This window comes from Podarcis bocagei (assembly GCF_964188305.1).
Source record: "Podarcis bocagei genome assembly, chromosome: 15".
Taxonomy (NCBI): domain Eukaryota; kingdom Metazoa; phylum Chordata; class Lepidosauria; order Squamata; family Lacertidae; genus Podarcis; species Podarcis bocagei.
In genome coordinates this window covers 20,897,361-20,918,535 of record NC_138141.1, presented here as the reverse complement: position 1 = coordinate 20,918,535, position 21,175 = coordinate 20,897,361, and the positions used below count along the sequence as shown (strand labels likewise).

The window sequence follows — 21,175 nt, the reverse complement described above, 5'->3', positions numbered from 1 at the left end:
GAGCCTGGGAAAATGGGGGTTGGTACTTCCCCTCAGTCATTTGGAGTGACTCTTTAAAAAGTATTGGGTAGTACTTGCTCTTTAAATAATAACAACAACAAATACAACATGTAGCATTTTTCTAATGTTTTAGTGAGTGTTCAAAGCATTTCACAACTTTATCTCTGCCACCCTTTACAGTAGCTCTGTAAGTGAGCATTTTTCAGTTTGGGGTGGATGGGTTGAGGCTGAGAAATAGTATTTTGCCAGAGACCCATCTAATGAGTTCATAGCTGTATTGAGATTTGAGCCAGGCAACTTCTGAGATGACAATTGCCACTCCCGAAATGCAGTCCTGTGCATGCTCATTTGGAAGTAAAGCTCCCCGAGTTCAGTAGCCCTAATTTCCAAGTCACTATGCATAGGATCCTAGCAGGGCAAAGCAACAGAAAAGTCTACTGGGCTGAAGGAGGGTTGGATAAAACTAAGGTGTCTCTTTGCCCAACCCTGTCCAGATCTGTCAGCCTCTGCTAGTGGGGGAGCTCTGCCTATCTCTAAATAATGTAGAAGGAAGGGATTAGGTGCCTTGCCCAGGGTGTTTATAGTCTGCATTAGATGGGCAGAGAGAAAGACAGACTGGGGAAAAGATATCAGGTAGGATGCTGTACAAACGTGGGAACCAACATGGCATTACAGATTTTGAGACAGGAGTGACTTGAAAGCTGTCCTCCTGAAAAACAGTAGCATTGCTGTTGGGCCTTGTGCAAATTGGCGCACTGCCTGGCAGTGGGGGCAGAGAGACGGTTAGTGTGAACGTGGCCTGTGTGCCTGCCTTACAGTTTCCCAAATGCAGCAACTAGAGCAAGACGTTAGTTCAGATTAGCACAGTGTGTCCTCTTGTGAGGATTCTGCCAAGATGAATTTTCACCTAAGGACATAGCATCCTGTTGTTAATGGCAGGAAGTCATGGGAGTGTACAAATTACCTGGAGGCATGTGCTATACTGTTGTCCGCCTTCTGAAGTGCAGAGGAAACTGATTTTGGCCACCCAGAGTTGTTCAACCAGCACATTGTTTTGCTTGCAGAAGAGACGTGCTCTCCTTTTCCCGTAGAGTTGCAGCAGGCCAGGTGTCCTGCCACAGGCTTGGAGACTGCATGGGAGGAGCAGCTCCTGGAGCAGCAAGATCACTTGGAAAAGGAGATGGAAGAAGCAAAGAAGATGATTTCAGGACTGCAGGTATCTGTTCTGCTTCCTCTGTCTGCATTTAGCCCATTTGCTTCTAGCGGCCACTTGTAAGTTGATGTATGTAATTTGAGGCACAGCTGTGCGAGTCAGAGGCTGTTGGTTCAGCTCCTTGCCCCATATTTGCCCACTCAACCATTTGGATTTGCGGAAATGGCACTGTTACATGTGCCATGGAATACTTGTCTCCTCCTCTTGTAATAAAGCAATGGTGTAGTACCCACACTTTGGAACTCACTGCCTATTGACATCAGGCAGACACTTTTTTTGGCAACTGCTTAAAACATTTTTGTTTAGGTAAGCCTATCCTGACATATAGAAACCGAGATGTTTTTAGCATTCAGATGAGTTAAATTGTTCTTTAAATATTTGCTTTTAACTGGTTTTTTTTTACTGATAATTTTAATGTCTTGTTTCTTTTGTAAACCGCTTTGAGGTTTTCTTACAATCAAGTGGTATACAAATGTCGTTAAATAAATAGTTTCCAAAAAGGGACCTGCAGCCATTCCTGAGGTTGGTAGTTCTAGAAATTCTGAGATAGCCCAGGGAAGACAAGAGAGACATGCTGCTCTTTAAACTTTCAATGCTAACTAATGAAATGTGTTGAACGAATGCTTCAGTGCTGAGGAAGCGCACTCAGGAAGCACATCATCATCACCAAGGGCATGGCAAAGTAAAAAATTCACAAAGTGGCACTGGCATAGGGCTGGGGAGGGATTTATATCATTCTCTGTACCACTTGATGACCATAATAGTTGCACAACTACATTCTGCACAGCAATAGCAAATCATGATTGGATGTGTTATCTGGGGGACAAACTGTGTTCTACCAGATGCAAAGTGCTGGGAAAATACGTCCCCACACCAGAAGCGTGGTCTGAGATGAACAGGTCTGGGCTATGTGTAACAAATGCATACCAAGTACGCTATTCTGCTTTTTTTTCTTTAAAAAAAAGGGAAGAATACACAGTAAAAACCATAGAGAAAAGGGGACAATACCTTCATCAGATCAACAGCTGATAAAAATGCTAGAATACAGGTTTCCATCTAAGGCTTCTAAAGGACTGAGTTTATTTGCCTTGTGAGAAGCCTTGCTTCAATGATGAGAGATAGTGTTTCTTCCTGACCGGTTTGTTCCTCCACCTCTGACCCCTCCCTGGTTACGTGACCCACCCTCCTCCTCCTCGCTGCTCTGCTTGGAGGTCAAGTGCTCTGTTCCTTCTGCTAAAGGCTCTGTACTTTCTCGAGCACCAGCATTTTCTGCTCTGGGAACTGTGCTGGTTTTGAATTGTAAATGTTTATGTATGAGTGCACAAAGGCAGCATTGTGTTGGCAGCATCAAACAGGGCAGGCAGGAGGGTGCATTTGCAGCCGGCAGTGAACGGGAGACACAAAAGGCTCAAAAAGCAAGCAGGGCTGCTTGGTGCCCTGCTGAAAATCGATTGCTCACTGTACCCTCTGAGATCACGCACTCCCTTCTCTGGTTTTTCATGCTCCGGGAGCCAACGGGAGGCAGCTGGTACTCGGGGCGGCAGCTGCCTGGCATCGTGTCTCCCAGGAGAAGTGAGGAGGCAGCTGATCCCACTGTCCAGGAAATTGGATCTGAATAGTCAATTTTCCCCTTTAAAGCCTCTAGTTCACGAGGGTTTGATTGAAGGCCCAGGGCTTAGCATGTTTCTTTGGGAAGCAGGACAGTAGAAGCTCCCTGGTTGTTCCCAACTGGATATCTTGCTGGGCAAACTTTGGGAGCTCTTGGCATAGGGAATGCAAATGTGTATGAGGTTGGCATTCTGCCAGGGTTGCCTCTCCCTTAGTTATCTATCACACACATTCTGCCAACTTCAGCCTTGCTGAATCTCAGTTGGACTGTCCCTGCCATTGGACAGCAGTGTTGCTTTCCAGTGCTCTCTCTGGGATCTAAGTAAAACAAAAATTCAGCCTGCAAAGTAAAGACTACTTGCCTTGCATCTTCCATATCTTAACTCCTGTCAGCTTCTGTCTCCTATAGTTGTTTTCATGCTCAGGTCTGCGGAATGGGAATAATTACAGTCTTAATTCACAGGGCTAGAATTGCGTCTGTCTCTCTTTCTCCCTCCGTCTATTTCCAAAGTTCAGAGATGAGTGTCGATCCTTAGGTAGCCAAAACAGCACTTATTCATACTCAAGTTCAAGTTAAAATAGATATCTCTTGGGAAACTAAGCTTGCTGTTTATACTGTTACGACTTTGAGGACTTGACTCCAAAAGGGCCTTAGCAGTCTGCCAAAAGCAGCACTCTTACTGCTTTCCCTTGTGTCCAAATACCGCTTTTAATGTCATCTGAGGACAGAATCCAGTTTTTGTGATGTTGGGCACCGGTTGCTGAAACAGACAAAGTTGCACATCCCAGACAGGGCCTTTCCAGACGGGATTGAATTTCTCTCTGGCGCGTTTCCATGGAGGTCTCTGATTGGGCCTTTCCCTTTGCCTTTGTTGCTTTGCCAGGCCTTGCTGCTCAATGGGTCGTTACCTGAGGATGAGCAGGAAAGACTGTTTGTCCTTTGCGAACAAGATGCCTGCCCTGAAGAGCAGCTGGTGAGTCGGAAAGGCTTTTTCTCCGGAGACTCTTCTTTGTGTGTAGTATCTCTATGTAGGCACTGGTAAATAATTGCAATACTTTGCCTTCAGATCATAGTCCGAAGCCGTCTGGATCAGAGCATGGAGGAGAATCAAGAGCTGAAGGTAAGAAGAGGCAGACAGGATGCAAGAGAGAGGTTCCTGGGGCACCAGCTACTGAGCCACGTTCAGGGTCTGGTAGCTAACTTATAAAGCCCTGAACAACTTGGTACCAGGTTGCCTGAAAGACCGCCTGCTCCTTTATAAACCTGTAAGATTACTTAGATGGTTTGGGGAATTCTTACTTGTAACAGTAACAGACCCAACAGAACATCACAGGGTGGTTACCTGGAAATGGGCATTTTGCTCTAGTTCTCCTGGACTTTGGACTACCCTTGCCTCTGCCATATAGGAAGCATCATCCACCAATTGTTTCAGACAAGGGGAGGCCCAAGAGGTTTGAATTTACTTACTGTATTTTTTGCTCTATAAGACTCACCTTTTCCCTCCTAAAAAGTAAGGGGAAATGTGTGTGTGTCTTATGGAGCGAATGCAGGCTGTGCAGCTATCCCAGAAGCCAGAACAGCAAGTGGGATTGCTGCTTCCACTGCGCAGCGATCCCTCTTGCTGTTCTGGCTTCTGAGATTCAGAATATTTTTTTTCTTGTTTTCCTCCTCCAAAAACTAGGTGCGTCTTGTGGTCTGGTACGTCTTATAGAGTGAAAAATACGGTATTTACTTTTGCATTTTGCAAGCCGCTTAGTGGACCTGATGGTCAAGTACAGGATATATACCTAACTGTTGGGGGTGTCTGCGAGATGGGAAGCTTTCATCTGATTGCATTTTAAAAGTTCTCACTGGGTCATTTGTGTTTACACAGGAGGAGTTGAATGCTACATGCAGGGAAACGGTGGCTTTTGGGGGGGTCTAACATGCAAATCCAAACCATTACAAATTTTCAGTGCGGGGCTATCCCAAGTGTGGGATCAAGGGCTATAAAGCATAACAAGGAACAAGGGACATGTCCTGGGGAAACACAGATATCCCCTGCCCCCGCTCCTGCCCCCTCAGGATGCCCTTGCATTCACTGAGGGAAGCAAACCATGCAAACTGCACAGACCATGCTCATCCTGAACAACTTTGGTTCTGGTCACTGGCAACCGCATCCCTTGGCAACAACCAGGCCTGGACTGTGGGAACCAGCTGCAGTGAGGGAGCATGCCTAGCACTAGAAATTACCGTATTTTTTTGCACCATAACACTCACTTTTTTCCTCCTAGAAAGTAAGGGGAAATGTCTGTGTGTGTTATGGAGGGAATGCCTACGGGTGGCATGCCTACGGATTTTCCTCCTCTAAAAACTACGTGCGTGTTATGGTCGGGTGCGTGTTATAGAGCGAAAAATATGGTATATCCCACGAGGGCTCTTTACAAATTTCTTAACATAAAGCTTAAGTTCCCCATGTGTTTTCAGGTTTTCCTATGGAGAACTGTGAGGGCTATACTTCTGCGCTGGGCTTTACTGCAGTCATGGCTTTCTGTAGTTAATTCTCCCCTTTTATCGTGTGATTCTGGTTGCGCAAATTTCTGCACCCTCTCCTCTTCTCCCCTGTTACAACATCCTTTCTTCAGCAACTAAGAGAAGCCTAACTCTGCAAGGTGTTCTTGAAGCCTACTTAACGCTGAAAAGTTACGCTATATTTGGAGAACTAATGGGGGCTGTGATGGGATGATTTAGCTGCTTGTGCGTAAAATCGTGGTCCCTCAGAGTTTGTGCAACTCCACAAACCTCTGTGTGTGACAGAGCTCCTCAAACATGTCTGCCCTAGTCACTTGTAGATTCCGACAGTGGTTGTCTGCGGAGGCGCTTCCAGCATAGAAGCTCCTTAACGGAAACGCGTCTTCTGGACTCACGACGTGGCAGCTTCCGGCGAAGAATGGGTCTCCCTATAGGAGCTTCTGACACCTCCCCGCTGTTCTCGCTGGACGTGTCCCTGATCCCTCCCTCTTCCCTGCTAGTTCCTGCTTTAGCTGCTGCGTCTCTCTCCGCATTCATGAGACCTTCCTCCAGAGACCCCTCTCTCCCCCTGCTGGTCCCTGCTTTCGCTGCTGACTCCCTCCCAGCCTCTATGAGCCCTTCCACCTCCCGTTCCTCCGATGGCAGTTCCCTGACATCCACCTCCCCTCCAGGGCCCCCTTCCCCCCCGCCCATTCTCTCTCCTCTGGGCGGTGAGGAGATAAAACCCCGAAAAGAATCCTCTTCATCTTCAGACGTCTCGAACATTTCCCTCCATCGGTCTTCGTTTCGGCTCGCTGAATCCTCCTCCTCCTCGGAATCAGGGAACCCCTCCAACTCTTCTTCTTCGTCGGTGTTGGCAAAGTATTCCCTCCGGAACCTCGCCACTGGCTGAGGTTTACGTGGGAACCTCTGATGAAAAGTTTCTATTAAAACCTCGTCATCTACATCCTCTGCCATGACCCAGGTGTTTTCCGACTCCGGTTCCCCTTCCCACATTACCAAATACTCTACTTGATCTCCCTTCCACCTGGAATCGAGAATCTCCGCTACATGGTAGCTGTGTTCCTTCTCCTCCATTGCTGGCCCCCTAGTGACCCTCCCTTCTCTGTCCCCTTTATACGGTGACAGCAACGACCTGTGGAAAACTGGGTGCAGCTTCATGTGGTTCGGTAACCGGAGTCTGAAAGCCACTGGGTTGACCTGCTGCTTGACTTCAAATGGGCCCAGTCTTTTGGGTCTTAACTTCTTACAACCCCCTTTGAATGGTAACCCTTGGGTTGACAGCCACACCTGATCCCCCACCCTAATGGTTTCACCTTCTCTTCTGTTTTTGTCTGCCTGCCTCTTATATTCCTCCTTGGCCCTGTTTAAGTTAAGTTGGAGCTGGCGATGGATCGCTTCCATTTCTTCTACGAACTGTTCTGCAGCTGGAACGCTCCAGTTCTCCCCTTCCCCTCCTGGGAAGGCTCGGGGATGGCACCCGTAATTAGCCAAAAAGGGGCTCATCCCCGTGGACACGTTCTCTGCATTGTTGTAGGCAAATTCTGCCAACGCCAGCTTCTCCACCCAATCATTCTCTCTGTCATTCACATAACACCTCAAATATTGCTGGAGGACGCCATTAGCTCTTTCCGCCTGCCCGTTGGTTTCAGGATGCCGGGCAGTTGAGAAATTAACCTCTACATGCAGTAAGCTCATGAGCTTCCTCCAGAACCTGGAAGTAAATTGTTTCCCTCGGTCTGAAACCACCCTCAAGGGGGCGCCATGCAACCTAAACACATTTTCTACAAACAATTTAGCGGTTTCTTCTGCCGTGACCGCATGTGAGCAGGCTATAAAGTGGGCCATTTTGGTTAACAGGTCTACCACAACCATGATGGCTGTTTTCCCTCTGGACCTTGGCAGATCAGTCATGAAATCTATTGCCACTGTTTCCCATGGTCTTTCAGGTGTGGGTAGTGGTTCTAATAACCCTGCTGGTGCCCGCCTCTCCCCCTTGGCTCGTTGGCATTGGTCACACCCTCTCACATACTCCCGCACATCTTCCCTGACCTTGGGCCACCAAAATTCCCTGGTAACCAGCCACATGGTTTTGTGTTGCCCAAAATGCCCTGCTGTGGGGCTATCGTGCAGTTGCTTGAGTACCTTCTCCCTCAAATCACCTTCAGGTATATATAACGCTCCCTTGTAATACAACGCCCCGTTTCTCTCCTCAAAACCCCCGGGTTTGTCTCCCTCCCTCCTGAGACCCCTGAGTTTGTCCTGGGCGTATTCATCATGCACCGTTCCCTCTACCAGTTCCCTTTGCCCCACCAATGCCGCCCCACACACCCAGCGGTCCTCTGGAATGACATGGGTTTCTTCGGATGCTCCCTCCCCCTCCAAATATTCAGGTTTGCGTGAGAGAGCGTCCGCCCTAACGTTCTCTGGTCCTGGCACGTAACAAATCTCAAAGTTAAATTTGGAGAACTCCTGGGCCCATCTCAACTGCCGTTGGTTGAGCACTCGCACAGTTCTCCAATACTCTAGGTTCTTATGGTCCGTGCACACTTGCACCTTATGTTGTGCACCAATTAGCAGGTGCCTCCATCTCCGGAAAGCCTCATGAATAGCAAGAAGTTCCCGGTCGTACACCGTGTAGTTCCTCTCGGATTTGTTCAGCTTTCGCGAAAAGAAGGCACACGGTCGCCACTCTGACTCCTCCTTCCCTGGCTGCAGAAGAAGAAGCACCGCCCCTATGGCTCTGTCAGATGCGTCTGTTTCGACCCTCAGCTTTTTTTGTAAATCCACATGCAGAAGTTGTCCTTCAGAGGCGAAGGCCCTTTTCAGTTCCTCAAACGCTCGCTCCGCCTCCGCAGTCCAAACAAATTTCTTCTTACTGCTGAGACAGTCCGTAATGGGCGCCGTCAGGTGTGCAAAGTTTCGGATGAACTTACGATAAAAGTTCCCAAACCCTAGGAACCTCTGCACATCCTTCTTGGTTTTGGGTGTTTTCCATTCCAGCACTGCCTGGACCTTGCCGGGATCCATGGCCAATCCCTTGTCTGACAGGCGGTACCCCAGGAATTCCACCTCCTTGGTATGAAACTGACACTTCTCCAGTTTCACCCACAGCCTGTTGGCTTGCAGCCTGCTCAACACTTCTCTGACGTCTCTCACATGCTGCTCCTCATTCTCCGAATACACCAACACATCATCTAGGAAGGCCACGCAATTCTTGTAAAGCAAAGGCCCCAGTACGTGGTTCATAAACGATTGGAAGCACGCTGAGCCTGCTTGTAATCCAAATGGCATAACGAGATATTCAAATGCCCCCAAAGGGGTGAACATGGTGGTTTTCCATTCATCCCCTTTCCTTATACGTATCAGGTTGTACGCCCCCCTTAGATCCAGCTTTGTAAAAATCTTTCCCTTCCTCACCCTGGTCAAAATGTCATCAATCCTGGGCATAGGGAAAGCCACTGGTTCTGTCACTGCATTTAACCCCCTGAAGTCACACACAAGTCTCGGCTTGTCCGTGTTCTTTTTATCCACAAAAAACACTGGGCTACCCCCCGCTGCCTTGGACTCTCTGATGAAGCCTCTCTTCAGGTTCTTGTCAATGAACTCTCGCAGCTCCTGCATTTCTCGGTCTGACATGGCATACAACTTGCCTACAGGAAGCTGTGCTCCAGGGAGTAAATTGATCTGACAGTCAAAGGGCCTATGCGGGGGTAGTTGGTCAGCTTCCTTCTCGCTGAACACGTCGCTGAGATCTGCGTATTGTGGTGGTACCTTCACCTTCTCCATTACTTCTGTCCCTGCTAGGGTGGCTTGGGCCCCTGCTGAACCCTTTTCCCCTTTGCAGTGTTCTAAGCAATGTGCTGAACCAAAGGAAACCACTCTCTGATGCCAGCCCACCAGCGGATCATGTAGCGCTAGCCAGCTCATTCCCAAAATAATGGGAGCGCCTCCCAAGGTGGCCACATTAAATGCTATCAGTTCTGTGTGCCTTGCCACCCTCATTATCATTGGGACGGTCTGCAAGCTGACTCCTCCTCCCAACAACTCCCTGCCATCGATCGTGGTCACCTGCAGGGGGTTGCTTAAAGGGATCGTCTGTATCTGGTGTTCAGCAGCAAACTCTTTGCTCATAAAATTGCAGGAGCTGCCTGAGTCCAGCAGCGCCTTTATCTTTAGGGGGTGTCCATTTTGCAGCTCTAGCGACACTTCAATCACTAGAGCAGGTTGAGGAGCTTCTGGCATGGGCACTTTCACTGCTCTTTGGCCTGGCTGCTGTGCCCTGACTGTGGCAACCAGGCGTTGGCTTTTACCTGCTCCGGTTCTCCCTGCTCTCTTCCCTCAACAGCTCCCACCATCCCTTGCCATTCCTTCCTCTGGGGGCAGACTCTGGCAAAGTGGCCTGGCTGTTGGCAGAGATAGCACTTCCGGGCGCCTTTTCCCTCCTTCTTAGCCCCCTCACTGGGCTTTGAAACTGCGCGCGCGTGCGCTGTTCCGATTTCCATCGGCTCTGCCGGCGGGAAAGTTGTCTCTGGAATCTCAGGAATGCGGAACTCCTTCCAGCGTTCCCCTTTCCCTTCCCGCCTCTCCAAAGCTCTCGCCTCCTGGCACGCTCCTATGGTCAGCGCAGATTTAGTCAGCTGATCCATGGAATCCGCCCTAGGACCCCGGGACAGTTCGTCTTTCACAGCCGAAGCCAGACCTTCTTCAAATAGCATTTGAATGGGTGCCGCCGATAAGTCCCACCCCAATCTGTGAACCAGCATAGTGAACTCAGTCCAGTACTCACGGACAGATCGGCTTCCCTGCTTGCAAGCCATTAGCTGTCTGCGCACCACTCCTTCCTCAATATCGCTGGAAAACATGAGATCCATTGCACGAAAGAACTTCATGGTGTCCTTTAGGACGTCATTGTGCGTTGCCATCAGGGGCCTAACCCAGTCCCTCGCCCCCTTTTCAAGATGCCCAATCACAAAAGCCACTCGCAATTCCTCGTCAGGGAATTCATCAAACTGCACATTGAGGGCATATTGCATCTCTGTTCTAAAGGCATGATAGTCCTTGGGGTCCCCCCCAAATTTCTGCACCAATCCTGGTACCTTTCTGTTGAACTGGGTGGCTCTCCCCTTCTTGTCTGCATCCTGAGCCCTTCTCTCCTCAAGCCTAGCCGTCTGCAGCGCCAATTGGATTTCCAACGCTCGGTACCTATCTTCCAAGCTTGGACCCGCTCCAACTCCTGCCTCTCCGGCTCCGGCTGGGTCGCTCATGATGCCTTCTCCTGCACAGGCAGCTTACAAAGACTGTCGGAATGCTGTGATGGGATGATTTAGCTGCTTGTGCGTAAAATCGTGGTCCCTCAGAGTTTGTGCAACTCCACAAACCTCTGTGTGTGACAGAGCTCCTCAAACATGTCTGCCCTAGTCACTTGTAGATTCCGACAGTGGTTGTCTGCGGAAGCGCTTCCAGCATAGAAGCTCCTTAACGGAAACGCGTCTTCTGGACTCACGACGTGGCAGCTTCCGGCGAAGAATGGGTCTCCCTATAGGAGCTTCTGACACCTCCCCGCTGTTCTCGCTGGACGTGTCCCTGATCCCTCCCTCTTCCCTGCTAGTTCCTGCTTTAGCTGCTGCGTCTCTCTCCGCATTCATGAGACCTTCCTCCTGAGACCCCTCTCTCCCCCTGCTGGTCCCTGCTTTCGCTGCTGACTCCCTCCCAGCCTCTATGAGCCCTTCCACCTCCCGTTCCTCCGATGGCAGTTCCCTGACAGGGGCATTAGTTAAGATTTCTAGCCATGTCTAAGTGTATTCACACTTTCATTGGCAAGATGAAAGCAGCTCAGGAAAAGGCAATTCTGTCATGTCTGTCTCATCTGGGGCCCATGCAGAAGTTGGCAGCGAGCCCAGGACTCTCACTGGAAGCTACATGCTCAGCACTGGGCCGAAAGAGAGATTTTGAGGGATTGTCGGTTTTTCCCGTTTCCCGTTTAATGTTGAGTCCTTAAGGGAGCAGGCGGTGCCCAGGGGGGGCATTCATTCAGGCATTGATTTCTTCTTGGTTCCTTCAGGCTCATTAAAACAGGTCCTGTACAAAATTCCATTTGATTTTCAAGCATGAAAGAGGGTTTCTTTAAAACATTTTCAGGTGGGGGGAGGATGAGCAGTGAAGGGAGGTGGGAGAGGCAGCATTGATTTTGAGACAGTGACATCAGGATGTCATTGCAACCTCACTTTGTTCAACTTGCAGAAAGAGTTGCAGAGGCACAAGCAAGAAGCAAGAAACCTGCAAGGGGTAAAGGTGAGACAATAAAGTTTAAAGTATTGGCTAAGGCCTATTGTTGCAGTTTGGCGTGATTGGGGAAGAAGTGCAGAAATGGCTCACCCAACCTTAATGTTGGGTCATGCTTGCTTTTCAAAGAATCTTCTTTTGCACATCTGATAATCTAAATCATGGGTGGGCAAGCTAAGGCCTGGGGGCCGAATCCGGCCTAATCGCCTTCTAAATCCGGCCCACAGACGGTCCGGGAATCAACATGTTTTTACATGAGTAGAATGTGTGCTTTTATTTAAAATGCATCTCTGGGTTATTTGTGGGGCATAGGAATTTGTTCATATTATTTTTTTCAAAATATAGTCTGGCCCCCCACAAGGTCTGAGGGACAGTGGACCGGCCCCTTGCTGAAAATTTTTGCTGACCCCTGATCTAAACCGCTAGCAATGTCTGGAACGGACTCACAACTTTAACTCTCTCTGAGAGCAGTGGAGAGTTTTAAAAGCAACCAACTGGAGGTGTTGAACCTTGAATTCTGCTTGTGAGTTTTTCACCCCGACAGGATGACTTCTGAACATTTTGTAATAAACATTTAATCCCCACCTGCCTATCCAAATGTACACAGATGTTTGTAGGTGAAGATCTCTCACACTGGGATATATGGAGGGGTAAGGGGGGAGATACTCCAGCCAGGAAGATAAGTGTTACCCGTCTAAATGCCTCTCTCCATCAGGACTCCCCCAAGGAATGTGTCTTTTTGGTAGCACTCTATACCCCCCGCCCCCGGCTGCCTAGCGCGCTTGCCATTTCCCAGTTGGTGGATTGTCCAGAGGGAAATTAAAATGTGAAGAATAGCTGGAGAAAATGTGAAGGCGATTTGAGGAGCATTTGCATTTGTGCTGAATGTGCAAAAACTGATTTATGTGTCTGATTGCAAGTACTCTTGACGTTAATGTGGGTTTCTGCAAGCAGTTTGTAGGGTTAGAGGCAGCTTCTTCTCTGTTATTCAGTTTCCAAAGGACAAACTGAATAGGCAAGGCTGGGGAAATCCCAGGGGCCTGGACACATCGACCTCTAAAATTTTTAAATTGTGATTCCCTACCCGCCCCCGCCCCCCAATGCTGGCAAAAACAGGATGTAGAACAATATGTGACAGCATGGGAAACTGATACTTAAAAATTAGATTATTGACTGTAAGGAGCTAAAATATTTAACCAGATCTGAGGACAGGTCATTCTGGGTGGACTGAAAGAACAATCAGTGATTCCCTAATAAATGCTCCCTTTGCCATTTGAAAAGTGCTGAGGATCAAGTGGAAGTAGGCAATTTGAAAGGGTCTACCAAGCAATGGGCTCTGCAGTCAACACTCATTGGTCAAAAACAGTCACATCCCCTCTGCACAGCAGTTTAAAAAGTCAGTGCTTGCTTTGAGGAAATGGTTGCACGATCAGTCTGCTGAATGTGAAGGTTGTTGCTTCATGGATCAGTGTACTCATTCTTAGGCGTACAGCACACATATGAGGAATCTGCAACAAATCTATGTGCCATGCTTGGATGCCTTCAGCTTGTTTATATCCCGGCCATGTGATAATCAGCTCCAGAGCAAGAGGTATTTTTAGTTCTGCCTCCTCACCTGATGTTGCTGGAGGAAGAAACCTGTGAGAAACACGAAGGGAGAGTTGTGGAAATGTACCCTGGCTTGGGCAGATACAGCAGGATTGCAGGGCAATGTGGTTCTCAGAGCTTAGCTAGCTCAAATCCCATGGTATTCCCCGGGCCATTAGGCTTTAAATTGCATGCATGCTTCACATTCATTTTACTACATGTGTCTTGCTATGGTTTAAGTATTTTGAGATCTTTACTTGGTCCACTAGCAGCCCTCAAAACAAGTGGTCTCAAACAATATCTATGCCTGAATTAAAGGCAATTTTGGTAAAGCAGTTCAGATCCTACCAGGCTACAGTACATGTTGCGTCGATAATATCGGGACGGTCATAGCTTCCCTATCTCTGCTACAGAGATTAGGATTGAGAATCTTCATATAGTGATACTCTGAATGTTACGTTCTCAGCTTTTCAGCCCTGGTAGATGTTTACATCTTTGAGTGGGCACTAGGGTACTCGTAGGTGAGTGTTGTATAGTTCTGCTCACTTGAAGACACAATGGTAGCTTCTCCTTCATGGATTGTGTAGGTGGTCAATGAGTGGTGGCCGTAGGAATTGACTCTGGGCCGCACAAAAGAACCTCCAAAGGCACATATTTTTGCCCATATTTTTATCACTTTAGCTGCCTGAGTAGCCCTGGGGACAGATATACCTTTTGAGATGCTGACTGCTGGCTGGAGTGTGGTGAGATCCTGGAGTTTGGTCTAAACAGTTCACCTGGGTTGGCCTGCATAGTTCTCTTCCTGTAGCCACTGCGCTCTTGCCTTCTGCACCTACCTTCCTTTTCTCTTCACATTTTAGTCTGTAGGTTCTTTACACTGCACATTTCCTCAGAAGTAAGTCTGAGTGCAATTATACTTGCTTCCTAGCAAATGTTCCAGGATGGCAGCCTGAAGTGGGTGCGTTTTATTTTCCCAGGATGCCTTGCAGCAGCGGCTGGCCCAACAGGATGCTCTGATTCTTCAGATAAAGCAAGAGCTGCTTAGAGCAAACATGGACAAGGAGGAACTGCATAGCCAAAATGTGAGTGGCCGTTTTGTGTTGCAGCGTCACAGGTGAGGTTTCCTCTCTGGAAACTGAAGCTCATGGGACTTGTGGGAGCAGTTGTAGCGGGAGAGCATGCACTTTTCTTGCAGATGGTTCCAGATTGAATCCTTAGCCTCTCCAGGGTGTGTATGTGTGTGTGTGTGTATAAACCATGTGATGTGAATGGCCTTCCTCTGCCTCAAAACCTGGAGAGCCACAACAAGTCAGAGTAAACAATACTGGGATAAGTGCACAAGTAATTTTGTGCAGGCATAAGGCAACTCCCTGTGTTCCTGTAGGGGAGTTCCATGCCATAGATTTAAAGCATGTGGCCTCCCCCTAAGAATCCTGGGAACTGGAGTTTCTCAGGGTGCTAGGAATTGAAGCTCTGTGAGGAATGAACTACAGTCCCCAGGATTCTTAGGGGGAAGCCGTGACTGTTAAAAATGCTGTAAATTAATATGGTGAGAGGGCAGGCCCGTGGGGAGTTGGGGGACCAGCCGTAACAAGACTGCTTGGGGGAAATTTCATTGCTACAGCTCAGTGGCCTAATTAATGCCTTCTGTAGCCCATTCTCTTCCTTAGGGATCGCTGTATGTAGTTATTTGCATTTTCCAAAATCACTTCGTCTAGTGAGAAGGGAGAATGGCTTCCCTAGTGTACTTGGCAGTAAAGGATGGCGCAGACCTGTAAATCCTTTACTTCACAGCCAGGGCTGCTTTAGCTTCAGAGCTGAGCTAGAGCCACCCTGTAAATTCAAAATGGAGGAAGCGTCAGTGCCCAAGGAAGGGCCAGGGAACAACGGGGGCCTCTGTGTGTGTCATGGGACATTTTGTAGAGTGTTGCACTGGGTCTCCAGAGCCAGGGGGTACAAACAGCACACCTAGCTCACTATTCAGTTGTTTCTTATGCAGGCTGATCTACAGAGGAAAGTGGAAGAGCGGAATCGACTTCTCGCCGAATACAAAGTAAGGAAATCTTCCTTCCTCTCTGGGGTTGAGAGGGGACATACTGCCCAGATCACCCTTGCAGTGTAACTGGGAAATCCTCCTCACGTGCCCTTATAATTCTGCCATTCCCTTACCTGTAGCTGGGTTGTGCTCCTGAGTCTCTCCATTATGCAGGCAGCCCAGTGTGCTGGGTGCCCAGCTGATCTTTCCTCTCCGAAGAAAGCCGTGTAGCAACAGCTGCGTGGCCTCTGCTGACCTTTGCCCCCAACTTTGCTCCCATCCAGTGCAAGCCTCCTTCCCCTGCTGATGACCCCAATTCCCACTGTGTTGCAGAAGGAGCTGAGCCAGAAAGATCGGCACTTGCACCAGCACCAGGCCAAGATGGAGGAGATGCTGCGACAGCTCTCCGAGGCCAGCTATCACCAGGTACCGGCACCCCACCCCCTGCCCTGCTGCCGCCACCAGTCCCCGTTCATGTCCCAGGCCGCTTGGTTGTGTTGCTTGCTGATCCATTTCTTCTGTATGCAGGCGGAGCTGGAGCGAGAGCTGGAGCACAAAGAAGCTCTGTTGGCTCAGTGTATGAAGAAGGATGCAGAAGAGGTGTGTGAAACAGCAGCAGAACTTCATTGTTTGCCTTTTGCAAGTGTGGCTTTTAGCTGTTCCAGCATAATAATAATAATAATAATAATAATAATAATAATAATAATAACCTCTGATTACACTGCAGTTAGACTGGAAGCAGCTGCAGCAGCATCACTGGATGGAAACAGATGTAATAGAAAAGAGAAAAAGAGTTGAGGATTGAGCTTAGCTACCACCTAGCTCTGAAACTGAAATGACTGATGTGCGTATCAGCAAATTGAACACTTGCTCTGTTGTGAGACCACCCCTAAAAATGATGGTGGATTCTCTGGCTTAAAAAAAGAAAAGAAAATCACATGTACTCATTTGAAGCATTAGTAATTATTTTTTAAAAAAGCATCTAAAGTGCAAAACTGCTCTGGGAATTTTCGGAGGTGGTGACAGCATGGACACCAGCCAATAAACACAATGTACAGCTGGTTTCTGCTACAAACTTGCAGAACCACTTCATGAAAGTGCTTCCAAAAATGGACTTCGCTCCTCTATAAATCTTCTGCCTTCACTGTGGAAGACCCCCAGAATATGGTGGCAAATGAGGCTGGGTCTGTAATCCATTCTTAGCTCTGTCTCCTTGCCTGTGGCCACAAACGTTTTTCTTTCTTTCACGCCAACCAGGTGATAGTCTACAGCAATCACGGCTCTCAGAGCAACGGCTTCCTGCAGACGTCAGGAAAAGGAGCTGCTTCTACAGCACACAGAGGGGTAAGTTACTTCTTTCTCCTTCTCTTGGGGCTCCATGGAGGCTTTGCAAGCCACCTGCTGGAAGGGCTCAGGGGTATTGCAGGGCAGAGCCTCTCAGAGAAGCCAGGCTTGCTTCCTCCTGATCTCTCCTGATCTCCTGCACAGACCAACGACCTGCAGCTGGTGCGCGAGGCCCTGCGCAGCTTGCGGAACAGCTTCAGCGGCCACGACCCCCAGCACCATACCATCGACAGCCTGGAGCAGGGCATCTCCAGCCTGATGGAGAGGCTGCACCGCATGGAGATGCAGAAGAGGCAAGAGAGGAGGGTAAGAGGCGCTCCTGGGTCATGCTGGGGCGATGTTGCCTCTTTCTGCACCATTTGTGGCTTGTGGGTTTACCTGCACATGGGGCCTGGAGGAGTCACTTCTCCGTAACCGCCTTTGCCCTGCATGGGCAGACCATGTGCCCATGACACTTTACAGTGAAGAGGGGGCAATAAAGTACATTATTATCATCATCATCTTCTTCTATGATCCCCTCCTTCTGCCATGCATGCTCCAGCAGTGTAGGCTAAGTTCAGGGCATGTGTGCTTGCTGGGGTCCTAGAAAAAGCACTGTGTGAGAGTTCCTGTAGGGGAGTTCCATGCCATACATTTAAAGCATGTAGCCTCCCCCTAAGAATCCTGGGAACTGGAGTTTCTCAGGGTGCTAGGAATTGAAGCTCTGTGAGGAATGAACTACAGTTCCCAAGATTCTTTGGGGGAAGCCGTGACTGTTAAAAATGCTGTAAATTAATATGGTGAGAGGGCAGGCCTGTGGGGAGTTGGGGGGCCAGCCGTAACAAGACTGCTTAGGGGAAAATTTCGTTGCTACAGCTCAGTGGCCTAATTAATGCCTTCTGTAGCCCATTCTCTTCCTGAGGGATCGATGTATGTAGTTATTTGCATTTTCCAAAATCACTTCGTGTAGTGAGAAGGGAGAATGGCTTCCCTAGTGTACTTGGCAGTAAAGGATGGCACAGACCTGTAAATCCTTTACTTCACAGCCAGGGCTGCTTCACCTTCAGAGCTGAGCTAGAGCCACCCTGTAAATTCAAAATGGAGGAAGCGTCAGTGCCCAAGGAAGTGCTAGGGAGCAACAGGGAGAGTTATGGGTTGAGACTTGCATTGTGACAAAGGGGGAGTTTGCAGCCACCTGATTCAGCCTGGAGGGATTCTTGAGGTAGGGGACGTAGTGATGCATGCTGTTGTAAAGCACTAGCTCCACCAAAAACGAATGCTTTTCCAGGCACTGCCTGGGATGTGTCTGGGGTTTAGGAGTCCTGGCTTTGATCTTGTGTTTTGTGGTGTGTCAATTTCAGGCTTCATGGCTTAGTTGCAGCTGGGCTATATTACGCCAGGCAAATATGTCCAAGGAGATGGGAGTGTTGGTTCCTGCTCCTGACTCTCACAAGCTTGCTGCGCCCTCCCTCCTTTAACAGGCCTCTTGCCGCTTTCCCCTTCGAGGTTCCTCCTCTAGGAAGCCTTGAGGGCGACTTTGTCACAAGCTGTGAAACGGCTAAAGGGCCGCCAGGTGCTGCCATTGCTGTAGGGCTTTTCAGTCGCTCACATCACTGGATGCTGTCCTTGGTGGGGGTCATTTTTGAGCAGGCTCTTGCTGACATTACAGCGACACATGCTCCCTTTGTCCCAATTGGTGCGCACACTTGCGCATGGTTCTTTAATCAGTTTAACCCATCTGTTGTTTTCCTCTCTGCTGACCTTTAAGATGGAGCCCCTCGCGGTTGTAGCTGCTACTCGGCAGGCAAACCTGGCTTGCCTCTCAAGCCCTCAAGTCTCCTGAGCCTCTGTGATGTTTGCTCAGCTCAGCAGTGCAAGAACCGGTAAATGGTTGCCCTGCATTGGAATAGTAAAAGTAGGCCCTTCTGTCAGAGCTTTAAAGTAGATTCTTCAAGACTCTCCAGGAGCAACAATGTGGAGCAGTAGACTCGTAATCTGGTGAACCGGGTTCGTGTCTCCACTCCTCCACATGCAGCTGCTGGGTGACCTTGGGCCAGTCACATTCTTTGAAGTCTCTCAGCCCCACTCACCTCACAGAGTGTTTGTTGTGGGGGAGGAAGGGAAAGGAGAATGTTAGCTGCTTTGAGACTCCTTAAAGGGAGTGAAAGGCGGGATATCAAATCCAAACTCTTCTTCTTCTTCTGCAACAAGAGGGGACAACTTGCAAGTCATTTCTGTCCTTGGATTCCCAACTCCAGAACCTATTTGTGATGCCAGGGCTCAGTCCTGAAATCTTAATAGTAATAATAATAATGTGCCTATGAGCATGTACAGAGTTTCTTTCTGGTTTCCCCCTCTAGATCCAAGGAAAATCACCTGCCGGCCACGCCACGAACGAGTACCGAGAGTCCTGGCCCTCCAACTCCAGTGAGTGCAGTTCTCTCATTCCAGACGGAAATGTCCTGCTTCAGGTCTAGACTGTCAGTATTTTGTGGGAGGGATTCAGTTACATTCCAGAAAAGCAGATTTGCACCGTTCAAGTGCATTCAAGCGCTCTTATCGCTCTAGCACTCCACTTCCAAAAAAGAATGGACCTTTTGTGGTTAGGAAAGTGATGGGGAAATATCTCTGGAAAGTGTAGGATGGACAAATGGTTAACAGGAAGGCGTGTAAACACCTTGCAAGCAAATTCTGATGAATGTTCATTAACATACTGGTATAACCTTCTTGGTTCCCAGACTGTGGAACTCCCTCCCTAAAAAAGCTAGAGTGGCTCCCTCCTTGTTGTTCTTCCACTGGCAGGTGAAGAGCATCTTGTTCCAACAGGCTTTTGGGAACTGGCTGCTTTATTGAAAGGGCTGGTGCTGTGCTGTTTTTATTGTAATTATTTGTATGCTTTGAACAGGTTTTATATGTGTATATAGTTATAATTTTATTCATGTTTAATTGTTTTTTTAAATTATTGCTCTTTCTATGTTTTTAGCAATTCTTGTTTTTATCTGTAAGCTGCGCTGAGTTGCATTAGGGCAAAAAGGCGGGGTATAAATAAACTAATAATAATAATAATAATAATAATACTGCCCCGTAGACAAATCAGAACAAATGCTCATTTGTCTAACCTCAGTGTAGATTTTGTGCAAGCAAATTGGGACAAATGCAGAATAAATCTGGAGGAGCTGCCAGATACTCTGGAACAGAGGCTGTTTAGCAGGGATGCTTTGGGAAATCTGGGCAGGTCTTGCTACTCCTCACTCTCACCCCAGACCTGCTCACCCTCCTACTCGCTCCTTTGCCTTGGACTGTTTCTTTCACCAGCTTCACTTGAAACTAAAAGCTTGCCAAGGTGCAGTTGTTGGCACAAAGCAGACTGCTTCGGTCTCTGGACACTACTGCAGCATAAATAATGAACAACTCCAATTAATATTTACTCTTAACATCAAGCAGAAAACACCACCTTATTCTCTGAGGCCTTGCAGTGTCTTACTGCAAACAGGTTCTGCCATCTAGTGGTCACAGTTGGCAGTGGTGCCTCTCTTTGCCTTGTTCCCCAGTCATTGCAGCTGGATTTTAAAAAAAATTGGGCATCTCCTATCTCATTCTGGGTGGCCTTCCCCGCCATCATTGCATTGCATCTATAAAACAGAAGAGTTTTTTCATTATGAGAATTCTTAGGCTGGTAACAAGCCAAGCCTTTAGACTGGAGAAGTTCAGGCATAGCTGGCATCTGTACCTGCCTGATCCATGCTCACCCCTACCTACACTGGAGATTGTGAGTTGTGTGCAGTGGCAGACAGGAATAAAGCTGCCTCATGTTCCTGGACAAATTGGCTTGTTGAACCCCAAACCCTCCTCCCACATCCAGTTTGTTGGAAACAGCATAGATGTAGCATGAGGGACGTACACCTGCATGACTATTCCAAAAGCAGGGAGAGATGTATGTGCTGTGTAACCCTTGATAGGCAGGTGTGCCTGCAGCTTCTCCCCGTGCCAATTCTCTGCTTATCCACATCACAAGTAGTGTTAGTTTTGGGGCCAGTGGAGGCATAGCAGGAGTTGTGCTTTGAGACTGCAAAACAACAACAGGATTCTTGATTTTATCATTGGCTGGATTATTGCCATTGACTCCAGAGGCTGCAAGCAGGATGATGCTGTTGTGGGAGAGGTGTTGTGTGGCCTGGGGTCTAATCCACTGGTGTTGTCCCTAAATGCTATTGGTGACAAACTCTGTAGAGGTGTGAAGTGTGTGTGTGTGTATGTACACAAACAGAGAGAGAGATTTCTGTCAGGGTGGGGTCTCTAGCCCTTGATGTTAGGTGAGCTCTCACGTTTTCCTTCTCTAGCTTCTCTTTTAGAGTTGGAGGGCTATAATTTAACTGAGTCCGTCTGTCTTTGCAGAACTGCCTCATTCTCACAGCACCCCTGCAATGAGCAGCAGTGCCTGCACCAAAGTGCTCTACTTCACGGATCGCTCCCTCACACCTTTCATGGTGAACATACCAAAGAGGTGAGGCTGGCAGCCCGGCATCGTGTCTCTGTCATGGGGGGACTTAAGTCAGAATTTGTGCCTTTGTGGCATGTTCTTTCTCCCAGCATGCACTGCAACAGCCGCTGC

At 48.5% G+C, this 21,175-nt stretch overlaps 1 protein-coding gene and 1 long non-coding RNA gene across 9 annotated transcripts in view; both read left to right on the top strand.

The window, feature by feature from the left end:
* Positions 1-21,175, top strand: part of DIXDC1 (DIX domain containing 1) — an 84,311-nt gene that overhangs the window by 57,140 nt on the left and 5,996 nt on the right. For 5 of the 8 annotated variants that reach the window (XM_081172549.1, XM_081172550.1, XM_081172548.1 and 2 more), the window contains 12 exons: positions 1,065-1,216; positions 3,706-3,795; positions 3,889-3,942; positions 11,577-11,627; positions 14,183-14,287; positions 15,205-15,258; positions 15,574-15,666; positions 15,769-15,840; positions 16,498-16,584; positions 16,729-16,890; positions 18,924-18,990; positions 20,959-21,067. In XM_081172549.1, coding sequence (XP_081028675.1) covers positions 1,065-1,216; positions 3,706-3,795; positions 3,889-3,942; positions 11,577-11,627; positions 14,183-14,287; positions 15,205-15,258; positions 15,574-15,666; positions 15,769-15,840; positions 16,498-16,584; positions 16,729-16,890; positions 18,924-18,990; positions 20,959-21,067 — 1,096 coding nt within the window. Of the gene's footprint in view, positions 1-1,064; positions 1,217-3,705; positions 3,796-3,888; positions 3,943-11,576; positions 11,628-14,182; positions 14,288-15,204; positions 15,259-15,524; positions 15,667-15,768; positions 15,841-16,497; positions 16,585-16,728; positions 16,891-18,923; positions 18,991-20,958; positions 21,068-21,175 lie in introns of all 8 variants that reach the window. The other 3 variants (XM_081172551.1, XM_081172553.1, XR_014002523.1) reach the window with 2 other exon arrangements.
* On the top strand, positions 16,902-18,911 carry LOC308574713. Its single transcript, XR_014002564.1, has 3 exons — positions 16,902-17,194; positions 17,712-18,537; positions 18,775-18,911. It is a non-coding gene; the product is annotated as an uncharacterized lncRNA (long non-coding RNA).